The sequence below is a fragment of the Pelecanus crispus genome, chromosome 11, assembly GCF_030463565.1.
Source record: "Pelecanus crispus isolate bPelCri1 chromosome 11, bPelCri1.pri, whole genome shotgun sequence".
NCBI classification, from domain to species: domain Eukaryota; kingdom Metazoa; phylum Chordata; class Aves; order Pelecaniformes; family Pelecanidae; genus Pelecanus; species Pelecanus crispus.
This window is the reverse complement of record NC_134653.1, coordinates 24,444,631-24,465,920: the sequence shown is the minus strand read 5'-3', so window position 1 is coordinate 24,465,920 and position 21,290 is coordinate 24,444,631. Positions and strand designations below refer to the sequence as shown.

The following is a 21,290-nucleotide window of genomic DNA, read 5'->3' as shown; positions in this document are numbered from 1 at the left end:
CATGTCTTCATTCCAAAACCACAGGTAGCGACAGCACTGACATTTCATACCTTTCAACTCCCCGTGGCCTAGGCGGCCGAGCCGCCCAATTACAACTCTCCAAGGCAGTGATGTCATCTGTACAATACCAATGCACCATTCCCATAGCTTCTGCAGACCAATTTTACGTGCAGACAACTTGCTCCTCCTTGACCTTGAGGTTAAGGAAGGAAAAAAAAAAAAAAAAAAAAAAAAAAAAGAAGAGAATCAAGGACAATATTCAGATTTCTATTCCATATAATTATTTCACTGCTTACCCTCTACAGGAGTTCTTGCAGTTCTGTGGAATACCTAACTTACCTTTTACTAACAAGAAGCAGAAAAACTACTGTGTGTCTGCTTTCAGTGCTATTATTGCAGTGATATGCGAAAGGTCTCAATATGCTGAGCAACACAAGTTGTTCTTGAAGGTATGAGTCGTACGTAGCATTTGCAAAACAAGTGTAACAGTTAACTTTTTTCCTCTGCAGTTTATAAGTACAGAAGTATCACTGTAACATTATCATAATCCCATTAGCAGGAAATATGATTAGAAGGGATGTGTGTGCAAGAAACTAGTAAGAGTGAGGGATTACAACTATAGACCTATATATAAAGAAAAAATTAAAGGTTTCTACCTGTTTGGTAAATCAATATTAACTATGCAGGTTTCCAACAATTCACCATGAAGGTCAGTGCAGGATGCCAGAAGCCAACGCTGATCGTGAGACAAACAATATCCAACGAAAAGCACATTGTATTTCTGACTGGCCTCTCCAAATGTTTCTCCCAGCTCTGTCTGTTTGTCTTTGATGGGTGCCAATACGAAAGGAGGAGAGTATAGCTGGATTGGGCTGGGCCTCTGCAATAAAGTCAACACAATCATCAGCAGACGATTCAAAAACTATTTAATGCAAGAAACACACAAACACAGATCAGCAGTGAGTACAGAAAAATGCGAGTTTGAAACGATAAATTCAAGATTCAAGGCATTCATAGACAAGAGAGATATTGGGAAAAGAGTGGTTATAGACAATTCATTTCTGCTAGTTAACGCTGATGCACTTCAAAACTTATCTAAAGATTTCTTTTTACATACAGGGAAACTCAGGTATGAAAACAGTCTTTGGACAGAGTAATATCAATCTCTGAAACAGTCAGGAGTTTAAACCTGTTATTCCATATATTCTTTTGCTAAAATTGATGGCATCTGCTCACCTCCGGCCATTCACATACTACCTACAGAACAATGGACAGCACGATCTGATGTGAGGTACTAAGGACTCAGGTAAAGCTCATGCTTCATGTATGGTTTTTATCTAGGCATTAGGTACAACACACTTTCACGAACATCAGGCATGATGTCAGAAATGCTTTAAGTCTTATAGCTCACAGTTTAATTTCAGAAATACTTTGGGTTTTGAATCAGAACTCAACATCGGTTGGACTTGATGATCTTAAGCGTCTTTTCCAACCTAAATGATTCTATGATTCTATAATTCATCAGGTCTGCTGTATATGTGATAGTGGTTCTCTTTAAGAACCAAACTACCCCTCAGAAAACCAACCTGTAAAAGGTTATAAGAAATCAAGGCCATTCAACACCATTTATTGATGAGCAGAAGCAAATCAGTATTGTAAATAATACACATGCAGTCCTCCTGCAGAGTCTGACAGTAATATGTTATTAAATCCATCTGTTATTTTAAAAAAAAAAAAAAAAAAAAAAAGTAGTCATAAAATCACAGGAGGCTGAGACTGGAGGGGACCTCTGATCACCTAGTCCAATCCTCCTGCTCAAGGCACGGTCAATTACAGCAAGTTGCGCAGGACTCCGAATATGGAGATACTGGACATACACTGGACATACAGATATTGGATGTCATCTCCAGTGACAGAGATGTTCAGCCTGCCCGGGCAACTAGTTTCAGTGTTCAGTCACTCCTACAGTAAAAACGTTTTCTTGCCTTTTTTTGTTTCAACAGACTTTCTTTCATTTCAATTTGTGCTCACTGCGTCTCATCCCATCACTGGATACCACCAAGAAGAGCCTGGCTGCATCTTCTTTACCCCCTCCCATCACGTATTCATACACATTCATCAGAGCCCTTCTGGCTAGACAACTGCAGCTCTCTCGGTGTCTCCTCAATTGTCAGATGCTCCTGTCCCTTAATCATCTTTGTGGCCCTTTGCTGGATTTCCTGGATCTGGTATGTCTGTGTCTCTTGTACTGAGGAGCCCAGAACCAGACACAGTACATTCCAGGTGAAGCCTCACCAGTGCTGAGGAGAAGAAAATAATCACCTCCCTTGCTCTACTGTCAGCACCCGTCCTAATGCAGGCCTGCCTGCTGCTGGCTTGCTTTGCTGCAAGGGCACACTGCTGGCTCACATTCATCTTGTCCAACAGGACCTCCAGGTCGTCTTCTGCAAAGCTGCTTTCCAGACGGTTGGTCCCAAACCTGTCTGTGCTTTAGAACTCCTCTCTGAAGAAAAAACATTATGGGCCTGACCAGGCATGCTTAATAGTTTAGAAATGGTCAGGGTATTTTCTTAATTTTTCAGGCAAAGTTTGGAAGTCTGCAGTGCAGACTGATAGCAAACTCACGTAAAATGGAAAAAGTAGACATCTGATTAATTAAGTATGCTAAATGCAAGCTGCTCATGAAAACGTTTGCCCCTTTTCTGGTGTCTTTTGTATCTTCAGGAAATGAAACATGAAATGCAAAATGCAAGTTAATCAGCTCAGAGGAAAAGTAAGTTACAGTGTTTTCTTAGAGACATTAAGGGGTATTGTATTTCTGCTTATGTCACTTTCTAGAAGTATACCACGCTGGCAACAGTGCAGGAACGTTAATTAAAGGGAGGGAGATGCTTGCAGGGGTCTTCAAGTTTATTGCTCTTCCCCTTACACCTAAATATCTTGAAGTATGACTGTTGTAACTTGCTGCAAAATCCATCCTGCTGAACAGATATGTTTTTGAGGGAAGCATGAGGAGAGAATGTGAAGAGGAGACGCCTGAGGTGATACTGCTTTTAGAAATTTTCAGTGAGAGCTTACGGTTTTACATGAGTAATGAAATGTGCTGATAGGTTGGTTTTATGATGATTTTGAAACTAGGTTTTTAAACCTTAACAAGCATGTCTTTATCCCAAGGTAAGTGTTTAAGTGTTTAGTTGGTCCATTAAATCTAAATAAAACAGTCATCGTTATCTTTCAAAGAATGAAAAACATTCATGGAAAGTAGGATGGATTATTCTTCTTTTGAAATCCCTGAAATTCCAGAAACAGGGCTTGAATATTTACAGTTTAAAAAACAGATGAAAGATAAGCCCACTGAAATAGGGGAATTTCTCCACTACCTCAGGGAATTAATATAATATCTGTAATTAGGCACAGGAACTTATTTCATATATATGCATATATATATATGTATATAAATAAAGATTGGACATAAACACTTTCTTGTAGGAGTACCCTAGACTAAAACTACAAAATGTCTCAGAATCCCAAGTAACAGCATACATTTTCTCTTCTTTCACACTGACCTTTAACCTTTTACTTTATGACTCAAAACCAGAAGCTTAAAATGTTTTGAAAGCAAGTAGTCTGACATTTTTCTTACTATTTTCAATTTAGTATTAGCTTACCTTTTCCCTTTGTATTGTCATTGTCTTCTATACCTTGAAAAAGTACTCCTAAAAGTATTTTCTTTACTCTTTTTTTTGGATATTTGAGAAAAGTGGGTACAGTTTATTAGCAGGCTTTCGTTTTCTTGACACCAATACTAACCTCAGGGTTTTTGAGGGTCATCTCAATGCTGGCAGCTGGCCCAAAGCCTGTGAGAGACTTGATGTGAATCTGTGTGGGCAATGGCCTCCTGCATTGGCAGTACACTGAAAATGCCAATGACTTCAAGTGCTGAATGTAGAAAACCTGTTCATCCTTCATTGTCTGCAGCATGTACTGGCAAGGCACAATCTATATAATTCATATAAACAATAAAACATGATCGAAAGTCTTCAAAGAGCTGTTCATTCATATCAAACCAGATTCACACATTCATTAGTCATTTAACAACTATGATGTTTTGTATGTGGTATTCAAATATTTGCATTATAGTATCTGTAGCTTCCCATCAGGGCTACTGTCCTTTGGCATGAATGACTGCAACATTCAGCAACTATATTCCCTGGCACAAAACTGCTGTTCCCATGATAATGATACATTTAAGGTTGCAAGATCTCTCAGAAAGCTACAGCTCCTACTGTCCAATATAACGGAAGAGTCTTCTTATAGCGCAACAATAACTGAGTAGTAGTATCATACAGCTATAACAGCTGACAAACACAGCTTACTAGAAACTCCAAATGAATTTTGCTTTCTGTGATACAAACATCATGGAATGAGAAACCCAATCACCTACACGAAAAGAACAGATTATTTTCCCCAGTCAAGTCTTATTTTTCTGAAGTCCACTTTCTCATTCATACTACAATTTGGGAAGGGCAGATCATTAATTACATGTATAACATTTATCGAAGTATACTACAAGTAGTAACTGCTAGTGGCTTTTAAAAGCAACACCCTAAAACTTGGGGGTAGTTTCAATTTTAATTTTTTTAATCCCCAGTCCAAAACCAAACAGCCAAATTCAAACACCTCTATTTTTTTTTTTTTTTAACTGTTTTTCTGATCAACATCTTCATTTGCAGGTAGCCTTTACTATATAATCTCAGTATTCTGAACTTGGTGTTTAGGCAGATTTGGTTCCAGAGCTTGCAGTTAGAATTAGTATTTATTTGCTGTTCATGTGGGAATCAGCACTATGGTGTCATTCATAAAGAAGACTGAAGAAAGCAGAATTAAGATTCTGTTATAATGATTTATGTGGTTGTTTCTCCTTTTCAATTCAGTAAACAGTGGAACCTCAGCAATCTTATGCTGCTGTTCAGTTTTATCTGTTTCAGAAAGTAATGCGAAGCAAGATACTTAAATTTACATGTTCAACCAGCAAGAAACAGAACTACAGTAAGATTTGCCTATGAGGTTTGAGTTTGGTGGTTAAGACCCATTTGCACAACAAGAACAGGAGGGAGAAATGGCACAACATTCCTTCAGAAGTAAACAAAGCATAACAAAACTAATCTTTTCAGTTCAAATCCTTTCTAAAATCAGAATTAAATCCCTGTAAACTGTTTTTTTTAAAATGTACTGTTGAGAAATACAATGTCCTCCACATGGCTGTGGAAACATTTTCTTTTGAACAGCGAGATCTTCAGAGCAGAAACTGTCAATACAAAATATTTATGTTGCACCTAACACTATGAGACCCAAGCAGATTCTTTTAACAAATATTTTCAGTAGTAATAAAACTTAAGTATTACCAAACTTTTACCACTCTCTGGTTCTTGTTTGAACCATCGTTACTTTGGTAGCATATTCTACTTACTAAATGCAACTGCATGTTTTTAGAAGACAACTTCTTTATCCAAGAATTTCAGGAGCTGGGCTTTTCCATTCTATATATGAATTGTAATAAATCTGTAAACATTTGGGTTTGATTTATTTTGAAATAACTGTATATTTGTGTATACTATGGTACAGCTGTGAGAATACTGTGCTGGCAACTACATCCTGTTATCCTTTACTTAGAGAAAATTGTCTACTATTTTGACTTAAACTGGCAACATGCCACATATTTTGAGAAACAAACGGTAAGTGCCCAGAAAATAAACAGTACTTACAAAGAGGTCGTAAGCCCATTAGTTGTCTCATACAGACTAAGATACAATTTCAATACACAGTTTACATGTTCTTGTAATTCAGACATTGTGATATCAGTGGCTATTTTATTTTTAGTATCTTCAGGTCTGAATCAATTAAATTGCCTGCAATCTACCGCAATATGAAGTTGTGAATCTCATTTTCAGTTCATCCCCAAGCCTAAAATATTTTGGTGACAGTTTCCCCCATCATTTCAGGGAGTGATGAGGTCAAGATTACCGAAAATGACAAATGTTTTCCATGCCCACTTTGAGACACTACAATAATTTCTAATTCTTTTTTTAAATAATTTAAATTAAAATACTTTTAAGCCAAGTTGAGCACACATGAATAAGGTATACAGGAATCATTCACATGCTGCTTCTTGCATGTGTTGCACATGTACATGCGTAGTCTGTAATCTCTGGCCTCCCATTCTCCCCCCCATTTATTTAGACTGAGCCACTGTGAAAGAGGAGGCATGGCAAAATGCAGGCAGTCTGGGCAACAGGCCAAGCTCTGCTTCTGACTAAACAAATTCAATTCTTAAGTAATTCCATAGTGAGTAACTATTATTGTATGCCAAGTTACATGGTAAATTATTTTTAAGAAGCAGATAATAACAATACAATAGTTAAATTATGCATTAAATATCTGGTTTCACATGCTTCTTTTGGATTAAACAGTATAAATCACCAGAATATAGAAAGCAAACAACTCAACATGCAAAGTAATCAAAGGAGCAACTGGACATTTTTGGCAATGGCAACCCAAGTTGCAACTTAAATAAATCCCTCTTCAGGAAGCATCTAGCTTATATGATTGCTAGAATGATGCAACAGATTTGGTGCAAGGATACTGTGGCTTCTTAAATTAATTTCTCATCAAAACAAAAGCAAGTGGTTTTTTTTCAATATATAGCCTCATGCTGTCAACAAAAGAATTTGCAAATATCACCTACATTTTATATATTATCTTCCATTTTATATCTTTTAGCATAGCGTACGTATCAAAAGTATGCTGTGATAGAATGACTCTCCAGTGTGAAGATACAGAGGAATGCAGAATTACCTGGAGAATGAAAGAATTCCTCATATTCTCAGGCAAGTTATCCAACATTTCTGTGTAACATCTCATCAAACTTAACAGCCAAAAGTTGGTTGAGGCAGATTCTTCATCTGCAGTGTAGGTAAAAGGGTCCACCATGTAGATGACAACTGCTGGAGGATAGGCATTGCTGTCCGCAGACTCTGGTTCAGTGGGAATCCCGATTCTCTCCCTCTCTGTAACACTAGAGACATACATGTTGTTAAATTCAAAGGCAAGTTACAACTGTTAATTACTGTGTTTCTGTAAAGGTGTGCAAGGCTAAAGCAGAGGAGGAAAAAGGGGAGTACTGAGTGATTCTTATGTTCAGAAGCAAAACTAAAAAACATGACAACAGTGATTGAGGCGAGATGACTTTTACTTACAGAAGTTCTTAATCCAAAATACCCGTTATTAATTATGCATTAAAGATACTTACCATAAAGTCTAACATAATCTCTTTTAATGCAATCAGGATAGCTTATGTCTGAAGAATATGGAAAAGTTGACTAATACTAGCTCTGTTAGCTTTCTTTTTATGTTTGTGCATGTCTGGTTCTTGGTGCTGTTTAGGGTTTCCTTTTGGGAGAGGTGGGAGGGAAGGGAGAGAGAAGGAATTGAGAACTGAGGAAAAGTGCCAAAGAAACGTTCACAGAGGCTGAATTCCTCTGTTTAGTTACAGAAAAGGTTCCATTGGTAATAGAATGAGCAACTGAACATTTTTTACTTGGTAAAACACTCCTCCATGTTTCAACCATGAATGGGAGGCTCAACATCTGTAAGTGATAAAAAGCAGCTCAGACTTACTTGGTCAGAAACCATGCTGCAGTTGATAAAATGGTATTTTGCATAGATCCAGTGAACAGATGTCTTAAGGATAACCCGAACTACAACAGGATGTGGGCTTTTCACTTAAGATACAGGAACTCCATAACATATATCATGACTATTAGTAATACACATTATTATGAGAGTAATGAAAAACATGTTCACTCAGGAAGTTACTTACATAAGATGTTAAAAAACCTTTTCCTAATTTTTATGTTTGATGGATGACTATTTATAATGAAGTCTTTAAAGAAGTTGTGCTGCTAAAATTTATTTTAAAGTAACAGCAATATAATCCCGCTCCCTGACCTCGCGATATACCTGCTTGCAAAACAATACTTGCAACGCAAGAAAATTAGGAAAAAATCCCTGGATTGCATTTCGCATCTGTTCACATTACAGGCATGATGGAGTTGCCCATATTAAGAGGCATTCAGTGCCACATGAGATACCCTGCAGTACCTGATGCACGTGCGACTGAGCTAGCAGGTACGGCACAGAACCTATAAGACATCTTTTGTTTTTCTTGTACTGCAAATGCAGGCCAGGTGGGATACCCTAAGGCATCTCACATGGCACTACAACACCCATGTTCACGCAGTTGAATCAAGCTTTGCTTCTTGTAACTAAAAAGGGGAGGTTTGTTTTTTCCAACTCCCCTGTATCAGTAACTACTACAAACAAATAAAAATGAGCCCTGCTCCATTTACAACTGGTCAGTAGTACTGTACACGTCAGAGGGTCCTCTCCTTTCAAGGGTTTACATAAGGCTTAAAGGTTATGAGTTGTATGAAAAAAGGAGAACAGTAGATTTAATTAGAAGTACTTTGAGTCATTTGAGCACTTAAGTAACTTACCCTTCCTGTCCTTCCTGTTGCTGTTGTGGCAAGTTTTGACCTGATTCTGTGTCTCCTCCAGAACCTGTGCTTCCTTGTGAGCGGTCTGCTGTGTTTCCCCCAGTGCTGGTGTTTTGCCCTGAACCAATGTTCCCACTAAACCCTGGAGTAGAGGTAGTGGTCATCTGGTTAACCCCGGGCGTTGCAGAAGATGCTGCCAGCTGCGGCACAGAGGATGCAGAGGATGAACTACTTCCTGCTGGAAGGCTAGTGGTCCCACTGCTGGGTGTGGAGTTAAAAGAACTGCCTGTTGGTGGTGCCCCAGCAGCTGAAAGACATGTTGAATTTGAGGGTACAGGTCCAGTGTTCCCAGGTACTGTTTGTGTCTGGCTTGCTGGCGCTGGGGTTTGGTACTTAGGTGGCAGCAATAGGCTGCTGTCAAGCTGCAGAGTGGCTAAGTAAGGTGCTGAAATAGCATATAAAGAGGAAAGGAGATTAATGACCGTCTGTCAGATCAAAGTGAACTGCATTAGCCATAAAGTCATACAACATTTTCTGCGCTTTTACAATATTCTTAAGGTATACAAATGCTAAGTGAATATAATCTCCATGATAAATATTCACTTTGGAATCCATTCTTCAGGGTTTCAGTTCTAGCTGATATGAATCAAATGTCTTTAAAAACAGGACGGACTTTGCAGAGCTTTGTGAATTGAAGTTGGTACTCGCATGTCATTATCTCTGGCTAGGTTGTGTTGCGGCAACAGCTTTATATAGTGTTCAGCTTTGCAATCTGCTACAAGTTATCTTTGTCAGACTGAAAATCTAAAAGTCCTTTTTACCTGAGCTACAGTAATGGCAAACTTTAATGTAGTTATTTCTTCTCCTTAGTATCAGAAAAAGAGATATTACAGTGATTATTTTTAAGTAATAAATGAATAAAAAAGTAAGTAAATGAGTATTTATTATTTATTTACTCTCAGAGGTGGTAAATCACCAGCAGGGGAAGTTTCCAACACTGCTCCTGCCAGATGCCTCGGGTGTGAATTGAACAGCCCAATTCCTCAACTGACCAGGCACATGCTACATATTTCTGCATGTAAGCCTGGGGTACTTATGTTAAGTAGTGTTGTAGTAATTCCTCGCTCCCAGTTACATGGTAAATTAAAACTAAAAGCAGACTGAATGAGGCAACAGGGTCATTTGAGATAGATGAGTCCTAGCCTGTTCTGCCAAACTTTCCTCAAAGGATGGGGTGAGCATTCAGCAGTCTGTAGAACTGCCCAGCTAACTCAGATACATTTGCTTAAACTTTTTTCCAAAACCAGATCACCAGTCCTCAAACTAAGCAGACTTAAGAACTGTCATGCCTTTTTCAGAGCAAAGGGAGCAAGCACTTTTCAAGAAACCACTTAAAACTTCCTGGCTGTTTTTAAACAAAAAAGTAGTTTCCACATTTCCGCTCAAGCATGAAACATTTACGTGGCTGGTGTTCTATGATCACTGCCTGCCTTGCTGACCAGCACTATCTCAGCAAATGAGACATACAAACATCTTATACCAAACTGACTTTTCCAGAAAGATAAGAATTGGCTTTTGAATCTCTGACATGATCACCAGACTGATAAACAACAACAAAACTTTCTAAAGTAGACAAATTTAACATGGAAGGACTAAGAAATTAAGGTAAAGCCTCATAATACCTTTTTTTATTTTTAAACAGATCATAATTCATACCTTAAGAAAAAGCCCCCTCTTTCCACCTGCTGCAAATAATCTCTAAAATACGTACAGAAAACAAAATAGCCTTGCTAACGCCATGGTAGACTTACCTAGGTGATGCCGGCAAACTTGCGCATAAAGTTTGAGTCTGGAATGATTGTCACACTCCTCAGTGCCCCAAGGCTGGTTAAACCATTCGCTCACAAGCTCATCCGTTAGCTTTTGTGCCACAGTCTTTCCCACCCGCATAATCCCATCACGTAACACTTTGCAGATTGGTTTGTGCTGGCCAAGTCTACACATCTGGTGAGGAAAGAAGAAATGCTTGTAACTAGATGCCAAGCACCTGAGTAAGTTATGCAGACTGATTTGTAGCGCAAACCCTCTATTACCAGCACACATCTGGTAGCTTCTTACTAAACATGAAAAAAGAAAAGGCTACGTTCATCCGTTGACTTGAATTGCACTTAGAGCAAAACTAAGGTTACAAAGTAATCTTACATATTCAGTAGTACACAATGTGCATGCTAAAAAAAGGAAATGATTTTATCTCCAGCCTTGTTACAAGAAAGCAAGTGTTTCTTTAATCTACTCCTTGCTCTTTAGGTTTGGTTGGGCCTTCATGCGTTAGGTTGCAACTGCATTAGTACTAGTGTTACATCCTCTGTAAAACAAGAGAATGTGTACTGGAAAGAGCAGATGGCAACAAATAGCCCAAAACGCACAGAGAATCACAGTATAACTCAATTAGATAGTATTCTTGGACTCTGAAAGTGCAGAAAGTCCTCAAAATGAAAGATATCCTTATTCAAATAATCATAACTTTAAAAAACATGGATTTCTCCCAATGAACATGCAGTAGACCAGAAGCGACACTTAAGAAGAAATAATTCAGTGTGGTTCCTCTTTCCAACCTCGTATACAGCACTCAAGTCCCTGAAGAAAGTTTTGGCTCCATCGAGCAAGGCCTCATTTTCTGGACACACCACGATATAGGCGACATCCCGATGGCCCCCATATGGGTCTAGCAACAGCCTCTCCCAGAATGGCAAGGAGAATGGAGAGATTGTCAGGAAGTCCTTGTCATAACCCACTAGTAAAGTCGGGATCGGAAGAGGCTCAGGAGATTCTTCAGAGCCTTCAAAGAGAAAAAGAGAAAGAAAAAATGTTAAAATAAGTGGTTTAACTGCAGTGGGTTCTCTGATGTACCAGAAAGTGGGTTCTTTTACGGGAATACTGGAAATAACTAATCCCTTGCCATTCTGAGTTTCCTAGAAGTTTGACCATAGTGTGGAAACATATACCAAGGCTGTACAATGCCTGAGAAACCATGTTCTCCCACAGCCTTTTGCCTTGGAAAAGAATATTTAATAAAGGAGAAGAAAGATTTATATTGTACTTAAGAAATGTCATAAAATCAAAGTTCAGTCAGCCAAAGTAGAGGGAGCCGATCCAAGCACCATTTAAACTTTCCTAGAAAGTTGCAATAAAACATCTTTCAGTACACTGTAAATACATGTATTGCCCTTCCTGAGGCTTAATCTCATGGTTTTACTTTGCCATAACCATAACCACATCTCACTAGTTCCTAATAACATGAATACATAAAATATGATTTTACAGTTCTGAATCTACCTCCACCTGGTTGTGCAAAATTACTAAGTAAAATGGTTAGGCAAATTTATTTCCAGGTATATAATAATAAGCAAAGTTATCGTAATTCTAAAAATCGCCTCCTGCTCCTCTCCATGGGAAGCGCTCCAGAGCACTTGCTGTCACAGCTGAGAGGATTACCATCCAGTTTAACATGGTATCTCCCAGACACTGTGCTTATTAGAAGAAATATTGTTGAAAATTTCATGCAAAAATATACCCATTGGTTTCTGCAGAACATAATCCAACTTTATTAAAAAGTCAACATTCAGTAAACGTTACTGAATCCGTATCAAAGGCTCTGCTACTTACTATATGGCAATTTCAGTTTTATTCTCTGGTAACAACTGGCAAATCCTAACTCTTAAGGTTACAAATGCTGGAAAAGTTATTAGAAGTATTCCTCATGAAGCACAATATCTTTGGACAGGAACTGTAGTTACCACAAGTTGTCCTAGCCCCAGAGGAAAGCAGCAACATATTAAATACCAACAGAGAGAAAATAAAGCAAAGCATGATGGAACAGTAGAAAAAAACTAAGCAAGACTGCATCGGTTAAGACTGAAATAAATTGCAGGCAAGAAATACATATTTAAAGCTCAGTCATTATTTTGCAAATGGGCACATACAAAATGTATTTTGTAATCTGTATTTTCCAGAAGCGTCATTCATAACCAGGAGATACTTAAACTGAAACTTCTTACTAAGACTACGAGAAACCTTAGAACAAGCAAACCTCTTCATGGAGAAAGCATACCCACTTTTTATATTTGGATAGCTCAGAAAGCCCCTCTTCCCAATTATGATTTGGTACAATTTTAACAGCTTCCTCTCTTCATGTTATTTATATACCAGCTAGTTTCAGTACAAGCCAAAATACAGATTCAGATAGGGAGTTTGATCCTCTGTAAATATTCATCAATCTGGAAGAGTAAAACCTCCACTATGGTATTCAAGCATGTGCTTCAAATGCCTTTTAAGGCATTTGGGAAAAAGCTATCTGAAGAGCCCAAAAGGCGGGGGTGTGGGGAGCTATCTGAAGAGCCCATTTATTCTAATGTATTTCCAGAAGAAAGTGCATGTTTCTAGAAAACTATGCTTTCATTTTAACTGTTGGCTTATAACACAATATATGTACCATAGGTTCCCCGTCCTGCCATCTTATGGAATTGCTGCCAGGTGAGTGGTCCCTGCACGTGCTGGATGTTCTCCCAGGTCCTTCCTGTTCGCTTCTTCTGGATAGCATCCTGCAGAAAGGGCTGCAGCGACAGCAGCATGCGCACCACATCCTGGGAGGAGAGCATGCTGATATCCAATACTGCAAACGACAAAGGAGCATCAATCATTTTCAGTGAGGAACAGGAAGAATTATTTTGAGGTGGCAACATTTTTCAGTTTATTGTTCCTTCGCGTTGTTCTTCACAATGTCCATTACATTTGTACAACTCTAATTAGCTTAATGGCATTTAATATTGTACTTCATGAAAATATTACTGAAATAAAGCTGTCACCACAGTCCTTTTCACATACCTTTCAATGTTACTGTTGTCCAGCTCAGTTCATAAGAAGTCAGAGCATCTTCAGCATATAAACAGGTAATATCTGATTATAAAATCACCTTTCTTTTTTTTGTGACACTGTGATACAGAGCAGTTCTTTTCTGCTGACTACTTATACTCTTCTCCAAAAAAAAGGGACCATAATACTGCCCTCCCCTTAATACTTGAATTTGTTTTGCATCTCTGCTTCAGATTTGTGAACTTCCACATTCTTACACAATTTAGACCACAAAGTCTAAGGACAACTGGATTATTGGTACTTTATATGTAATTTATAGAGCTTTCAGAAATCTACTTTATTTCTAGAGTATTTTTATGCATATCATTTCCCACATAAAGATTAAGTGGCTCATGATTGGCAAGTTTCAAACAAATTTATAGAGGTCACAAAAAAAAACAAAGGAAAAAAAAATCTGTTCTGACCCATACCATTGCTGTGAGGCCAAGAATGTACAGTGGCACTTCTTACTAGGGCTTCATCCACTTTTCCACCAGTCGGGTTGTCCACATACTGCCTGCCTTGCTCAAGGGCATTGAAGCATTCTATCCAGGAGTCATTACTGTCTGCCTGCAGTCTGTCATAACTCCAGTTCATGCATGGGAGCGTCTGACGATTATTGGAGGACATATAATCCAAGCAGCTCAGAGATGTGAAAGGCTGTGTGTGCTGATTCTGGAGGAGGAGGAGGAGGCTCATGGGAGGTTCCTGGGTCTTTCTAGCTCCCTCTCCCATCTGAGAGATCAAGTTGCTTTGACATACCATCAGTCGTCTTTCTGCAGCTTGGCCAATGTCTGAGGTCTTGCCAAAAATATCCAGCTCATCCTCAATGAAGAGCCCAGAGTTGTAACCTAATTTGCGGTTCATAATAGCACTAAAGCCACAGGTGCAACGGTACTGATCCTCATTAGATGAATCTGGGATGTATAATCCAACATCTGCACCTTTAATATTCATATTACAGGCGCATATACAACAACTATCAAAGTTACGGTCTTTGAAGATGTTCAACACAGAGTCTGAAAGAATTAAGGTGACGTACAGGCTGTGGGCTTCTGGGATTGGCTGGACAGTGGCTGGCTCCACAGAATTAAGTGGTCGTGTTGTAGAAGGGGTAGAAGCAGGTGAACCTTGATCTGTGCTGTCGTATTTTACAGATCCTTGACCACTCGCAGTACCCCCACCTCTAGGAGTCCTGGGGGTCCTGGGAGTGCGTGGGGTAGGGACAGAGAAGCGGGGAGTTGCTGGTGATGGCAGAACTCCTGCCCCACTGTTGCTGGCCGGAGCAGTGCTATTTAACGTCACGGGTGTATTCATCTGAGGAGTGTTCATTTGAAGATAGTCTTGGTCGGCCAAACTCCCAACACTAGGCACATTGCTACAAGAAATATATGAAAAACCAGAGTCAAACGCCATCACAAACTGTTTGGCTGTGAAGACTGATTTTGTCAAAACTGATTTTTAAATACAAGGAGATGGTGAAAACTGAAAGGATTCATTGTAACTGCAGTAAAGAAAGAACACCTTCAGATGTTCTGCTCATAACCTTTTACTCGTGTCTCAACTAAAATTGTAATTCTCATCATGAACACTGTTGTTTCTATCAGTATAATAAAAAGCTATCATCTCAGGCACTTAGCCCTCTTAAAGATTATTCCTATGGCCTAAAACTCAAATACTCTTGAGAAGAATCTCTAGATAAATTATCAAGTTAAGATTTCAGGATATTTGTAACTCTTTTAGGGAAAAGAGAAAGAATTGTAGCTGTTGTTTTAAACACAATTACCTGTAAAGAGATATACATTAGTGGAAATGAAGAAAATATTTCAGAGGCATAGAAGTCTTCCTTTATCTTAGAAATTATCACTTTAAATAGCTGTCAGAAGTCACGCATGTGGCACATATGCGATACTGCCTCATGGTGGTATGCAACTGATAACAGTATTCAAGATACTGTAAATGCAAATATTCATTTAGAATTACACAGTCTACAGCATAATATGACACATTCCATTACAAACTCTTAGTCCAGTAAAGCTAAGAATCATTTCTGGGTCATCTCCTGTCATGCCTGGTTTTTATTACTCTGTTTTTGCCATTTTCTGCCAAATTTAAGTGGCCAGAGAACAGTTTGTACATTCCTGTGAGATCTATCTTCTCTCTGGAATGACTCATTATATCAAGAAACAGGTAATACAGGGCAAATCAAAAGAATAAGATCTTTACTTAACTTTTCTCTTTCCAAGTTGCTAATAAGCTGCTCACTTTTCTTGAAATGTGTTCATTACATATTAGGGCGAGGAAAAAGTATAAGAACTCAACAAGTCTCTTGATAAAGGATGGGAAACAGTTTTTTTCATGTTTGTCTGTTCTTACTGTGTATTTTGTGTGTTATTTAAAAGGAGTACTATTTTAATGCTCAAATATCATTAGTTATTATGTACTATAATATATAGGATTATATTTTCCTTGAAAAGGAAAATAATGAAGACCTTATTCCTTAGAATCATTTTATTACCTTGAACTGATGTATGTCCAACTCATAGCAAGACAGGAAAAAAAATGAACAAAGGTTTGAAGGAGTTCTGAATCTGAAGCATACTGAATGCCTCAGACTAATAAGAAAAGGTGACCTAGAAACCTTGATTGGCAATCACCACTCTGTTGGAAGCCTGCAGTAATAATCTTCACTCTAATAGGATTATATTGAAAATGAAAGGGTTTTTTTTCTCCAACAAATACCTGAAATTAATAACCAGCTCAGGCCTGGTGCATCAGTTATTATTATGAAAAAAACTGAGAATTAAATTGCTCTCTAGGCACTATCAAGGGTTTCCAATTTCTTTTTTGCAATTCTTTTGAGAACACTGAAGGATCCTTTGGAGTTGGAAAAGGACTGATTTAAAGGATTTACAGACTGATTTAAAGATACAGGCTACTTCCTCTAGAAATGAATACAGTGCAGCTGGAGACCTTTGTACTATTACTATACCTTTTAAATGGTTTTAAATTCATATTTAATGGTGCAAATTCTTGATAGCTTTCAAAATCTCCAGCAATTAATTTCTTCCATGAACATTGCTAATTTCTGAGTAAGGAATACAAGCTTTTAAATTTAATAGCAGTCTTTGCTGATAGGTCACAGCACACTCATACTCAAAAGAGACGTGGCATCTTTTCTATTAGGATTTAGAAAGGGGAGGATAGCATCCATCCTATCAGCATCTTTCTGATTAGTGACTCCATATGTGGCCCATCCAGGTTAAATCACAAGAACTCAGAAGAGCTAACATTAGAACACAGAGAACAGAGCTGTCAACAGGCCTGCTCAAAATTTTAAGAGTCCTCAGAAGGCATACTGGTTATCATCAGGACCAGATATCATCAGACTGAAGCTCAAACTGAATACACAACTACAAACAAGAGGGGTGCCTAACTGCAGGCTAGAGAATTGGACATTGAAACGGGAGGACAGAGACATGAGACATTAAGTACATTAATTTTATTCCCGAACGCTTCTGTTTCATGTTGAATTACAATATTTTCCTGTATCAGAAATTGCAATTAATTCAAGTACCACATGTTCCTGTTCTTTTAAAAGCACTAAGAATGTAGCGGACACATGCTGTAACAACACCAATTTCCAAAAGCTGTTTTTAATTAAAATGTTCCTACTATCAGAACTTTTTTGATCTAAGACAATGACAAATTGAAAAGGTTTAAAATACATTTGCAGGATATTTTATGGTTCTGGTGCATAGGAAAGCACTGTTAATACATGCAAAATTTTAATTAATGAGCCATTTTAGGTATGGGCATGACAAACTGATTTCCTACAAGACTGTACTTACTTGTAGCCATCTCTAATGAAAGTGGCTGCAGGTGGCAAAGGAAGTTGTTCAATTTTAGGAGGAACAGCCCAAGAAGGCCTGAAAATGCAGGCATCTGGTATCTTCAGAGGTAGGAGGCACTGACTTGGCAGTATCTTCAGTGGAGCAAATACGGAGGAGCCCACAAAAGGTTGAAATGATGGAACTTTGTGCACGTACGAAAAATCCTGTAACATCCAAGTGACATTGTTTACAACAATATGGTTAGGTTGCTCTTTATATTTAGATATTTATTTTTAATTAAAACTTATTGTACTGTTTGAACCCTCTACAACTGCCTTTTTTCCAAAATTAAGTATATTTATTCATTCTACAAAACATTCAAGAGCAGTTCCTTCAAGGAAACTCAGCTGAGGCTCCTTGTTACACTGAGATGCTATACAACTTTGATATCAGAAGATTTCACAATTCGATTAGACTCATTTAAGACAAGCTATGTCTGAAAAGTGAGTAGTATACTATGAAATTTTCATACTACCTAACTTTAAGGACCTAACGTAGGCACACAAAAGATCGCTCTTTGCAAGAGTTCTATACTGACAATGGAGAGAGAGGCTGAGTCACAGTGTGAAGAACCCTTAGGTGCCTTAAGTCAGCCTTTCTGAATAACCCCCATATTGGGGAATAATATAATCCAAGTAATAACAGTGGACACTTCACACTTTCCAAATATTAAATATAAGTATATAACCAATCTAGTAAGCGTAATATTAAAGATAAATGAGATCCAGTCAAACTGGACTTTCACTGATTGTCATGTTTGTTGGCAGAGAATGATGACGAGAACTTCAGCCAGAGTTTCTAGTGCTATTCCAAGTTTCTTTCAGAAGAAAAGAGCTAGTCCTTTTGAGGCACTACTGCAAAGTAAAAATCATTATTAAAATAGTAACAATAGTCTCTCTTAGAATTTCAGCATTTAACATCTCATTAGATCTTTGCATTTTTTCCCTTGCACCTTGTAAAGCATTGAGAGATGAGAAATGTGTGGATTACTATCTTCAGCTGCTGAACACTCAGCGCAAGAAATCTACTTCCATGTTCTCAAAATGATTAGCAATGAGTTTAGGTGCTTGTTTCCCCCACTGGTGTATATGAGCAGGTGTGACACACTTAAAAGCAAGTAATCTGTGCTGTTGGAAATGTTATCAGGCAGAATTAAAATATGTATTTTAATACTCCTAAAATGGTTGTGAGGGAGATTAAAATATCTTCAGTATCGATGACGCCCTAAAAACTATTCCCAGTCAAAAACTTTCAGCTCAACAAATTCCAATTCTTTCCAGGACCAAATTATCCTAGTCTTAAGCAAATAGTTTACTGCACAAACAGAAGAAAAAAACCCAGCAAGGTCCCTGGCAAGGCAGGTCTTACAAACCTTACAAAAAACTTATTTCAAACTTCTATAATGGTATATAAATTGGTAGACACACAAACTATACCAGGCAAATGGACAGCTGTACTTCAGCAAAGCCTTTACGAAGATGCCTTTTCTCATCATGCCTTCAAGTTATGAAGTTAGGATAGAAGGAAGAAGAGATCTTGCAATAACAAAGCAGACTTGCTACATAGCTTTCCGGGTGGTTAACTGTCTCCACGAGGGGCTCACTGCTAACTGACTCCCTTACACTTTTGCAAAGTCTCTCTTTCTCAACAGAATTGTTTGTAAAAGCTCTCTACCAGCTCAGCCTCTTCACAGGTGTCAGCTTAATCCGCAGCCCTGTGAGCTGGTTAACTCCTGGCTCTGACTTTATGATACTTTATGGAGACATAATCCCTGAATGCAACAAGCTGCCTTACTTCCTCCTGTCCCAGGGATAAAACTGAATGGTCTTATGGAGAAAGTCACCCTGTGGCTTGCCTGTGCTTTACTTTCACTCTGCCTGAGGTACACTATTACTGCCATGCAGGAAAATTTACTAATTCATAGCTGACTAAATAATTTATATTAAAATAAATGTATGTATCAGTATTCTCATATTGATATATAGCCACTTCTTGTCCACGCAACTGCAAGTGCTGTATCTTTCTGTGTACAGCTCTCTCAGCAATGCAGATGCTCAAAAATAAGCCTTCAGTTAATTCCAACATTCACAGGAGCACAAAATGAGAGGGAAGGAGGTGGCGTTGGAGAGAGAAATGGCTGCTGAAATAGAAGGAACAGGCTGCGGCAGATTAGAGACACAGTGGGCCTGAAGGAGAAGAATTAGGCCATAAAATCAAGGGTTGGGGACTACCAGGACAGAGTTATAGCGTGTATCTCCCTTGTTATTACCTGCGTACAAATGAGCTTGCTGCAGAACAAGGCGATGTGTATTTCTACGAGGAAATGTGCATTTAAAAAAAAAAAAAAACAACCAAAACCCTCAGGCTATGTGCATGGAAATATGGTAACGATAACTTCTGACAAAAGTGACAAAAATTGGCCCAAAAAGTTAAGTAATGCAGAAAACACACAAGCAGGCAGAATGATTTTATCCTACCTCTCAACCTGTGCTAAAGATGGAACAATGAAATACAAATCAATGTACACTAGGTGCTTATGTTAAGGCCTTTTATGTGATGCTATGGAAAAATGGATACATCTTGATATGTAAAGTCGGGGAGGTGAGTACTAGTACCCAGCAGCAGAGTCCCCATTTAAAAATAGTTCTTTACTCAGATATACTATAGGACTCAATATAGGAGTAACTATGTGACATTACCTGACCTGTGTTATACAGAAAGTCAGATAAGAATGGTCCCATCTGGCCTTAAAACTTGTGAAGTAACATCAGCTGAAGAAGAAACAGAGCAAGTTCAACCCCTGGGCTTTCTCAGAGATTTTCAACCCTAACCAAAAAAGGCAACATTTCAGAGAGAAAAAGGCAGCCTTTCTACATGCATGATTTTATCCTAGCTGCATCCCCAGAGACTGGCAGCAAGGAGTGGCTATACATAAAAGGTGCTACAGAAAAATTATCTGAAGAAATAAAGCATTTAACAGCTACGTAGTCACAAGTATGATTTTTTTTCATATACGTACATTCTTTCTGTTAGGCATAGGGCTCATTTCACATACAATATTGTTTGTTTCCTGAGAACACCCAAAACCATTACAAACATAAAATTACGAGAAGAAAAATACCTATAGTTGAAATCAGGGAAACAATTAAAAAGCTCTTTTATTAGAGAAGAATTTTTTTCCCAAGTAAAGGCTGATATGTACTTTATATGGATCCAGTTCACATTTGTTAAAGTAGTCTGCTACACACACTACATGTGACTTTTTAATAAAAATCAAAACATACATAGATGAGATTATACAAATACCACATCTTGGGCATGTTACCTTAATTTCTTCAGGTTTAGGGCTACCTAGTCCATCTTCCACCTCCATTTTAAACTCAGCAAGATGTGTTGGAACCATGTTGACCATAGGACTTTCCATCATTCCCAAGGTAGTCACAGTCTCTGAACTTATTCCATCTTTATAACTCATTACCGGAGAGAAGGCAGGGTGTTGTTCTAAAGAAGGTGGTGTTGGGAACATCCTTTGGAGATCTGCCACAGCTAAATAAGATGAAACAACACACTGTTAATCATTAAAATACAAATTCTCAAGGAAATCCAATGAAACAGAAGAGACTGACTCAATACTAGCTCTTATTTCATCAGTTAAAACCTAGCAAAGATTCTACAGGCTTACTAGAGTTCTGACACCAGTATAAATCTAGATGAAAAGTTAACTCCTAGGGATAAATTCCAAAAATTCCTAGGGATACTTTGCAAGCTTATTGTTCAGCAGAAACAACAAACTGGTAGATGCACAAATTCTATATACAATTTTAACAGCAACAAAAAATATTTCGTAATAGAAGAGATTAATTGACATTAATGCAAAGTTCACCCCAGCAGCTTTTACTAAGGAAATACAGAGTAGTTTCTTCCCCTTTTT

The 21,290-nt window shown here is 38.1% G+C and overlaps 1 protein-coding gene across 1 annotated transcript in view; it reads right to left on the bottom strand.

The window, feature by feature from the left end:
• MED13L (mediator complex subunit 13L) overlaps nt 1–21,290 on the bottom strand; it is a 208,185-nt gene that overhangs the window by 15,217 nt on the left and 171,678 nt on the right. The window contains exons 15-25 of the mRNA XM_075718255.1: nt 20,685–20,905; nt 17,318–17,523; nt 13,898–14,844; nt 13,048–13,227; nt 11,171–11,394; nt 10,367–10,559; nt 8,556–9,000; nt 6,856–7,075; nt 3,811–3,999; nt 657–880; nt 51–193 (exon numbers count right to left, since the gene is read on the bottom strand). Of these exons, the coding sequence (XP_075574370.1) occupies nt 51–193; nt 657–880; nt 3,811–3,999; nt 6,856–7,075; nt 8,556–9,000; nt 10,367–10,559; nt 11,171–11,394; nt 13,048–13,227; nt 13,898–14,844; nt 17,318–17,523; nt 20,685–20,905 (3,192 nt within the window). The remainder of the gene's footprint in view (nt 1–50; nt 194–656; nt 881–3,810; nt 4,000–6,855; nt 7,076–8,555; nt 9,001–10,366; nt 10,560–11,170; nt 11,395–13,047; nt 13,228–13,897; nt 14,845–17,317; nt 17,524–20,684; nt 20,906–21,290) is intronic.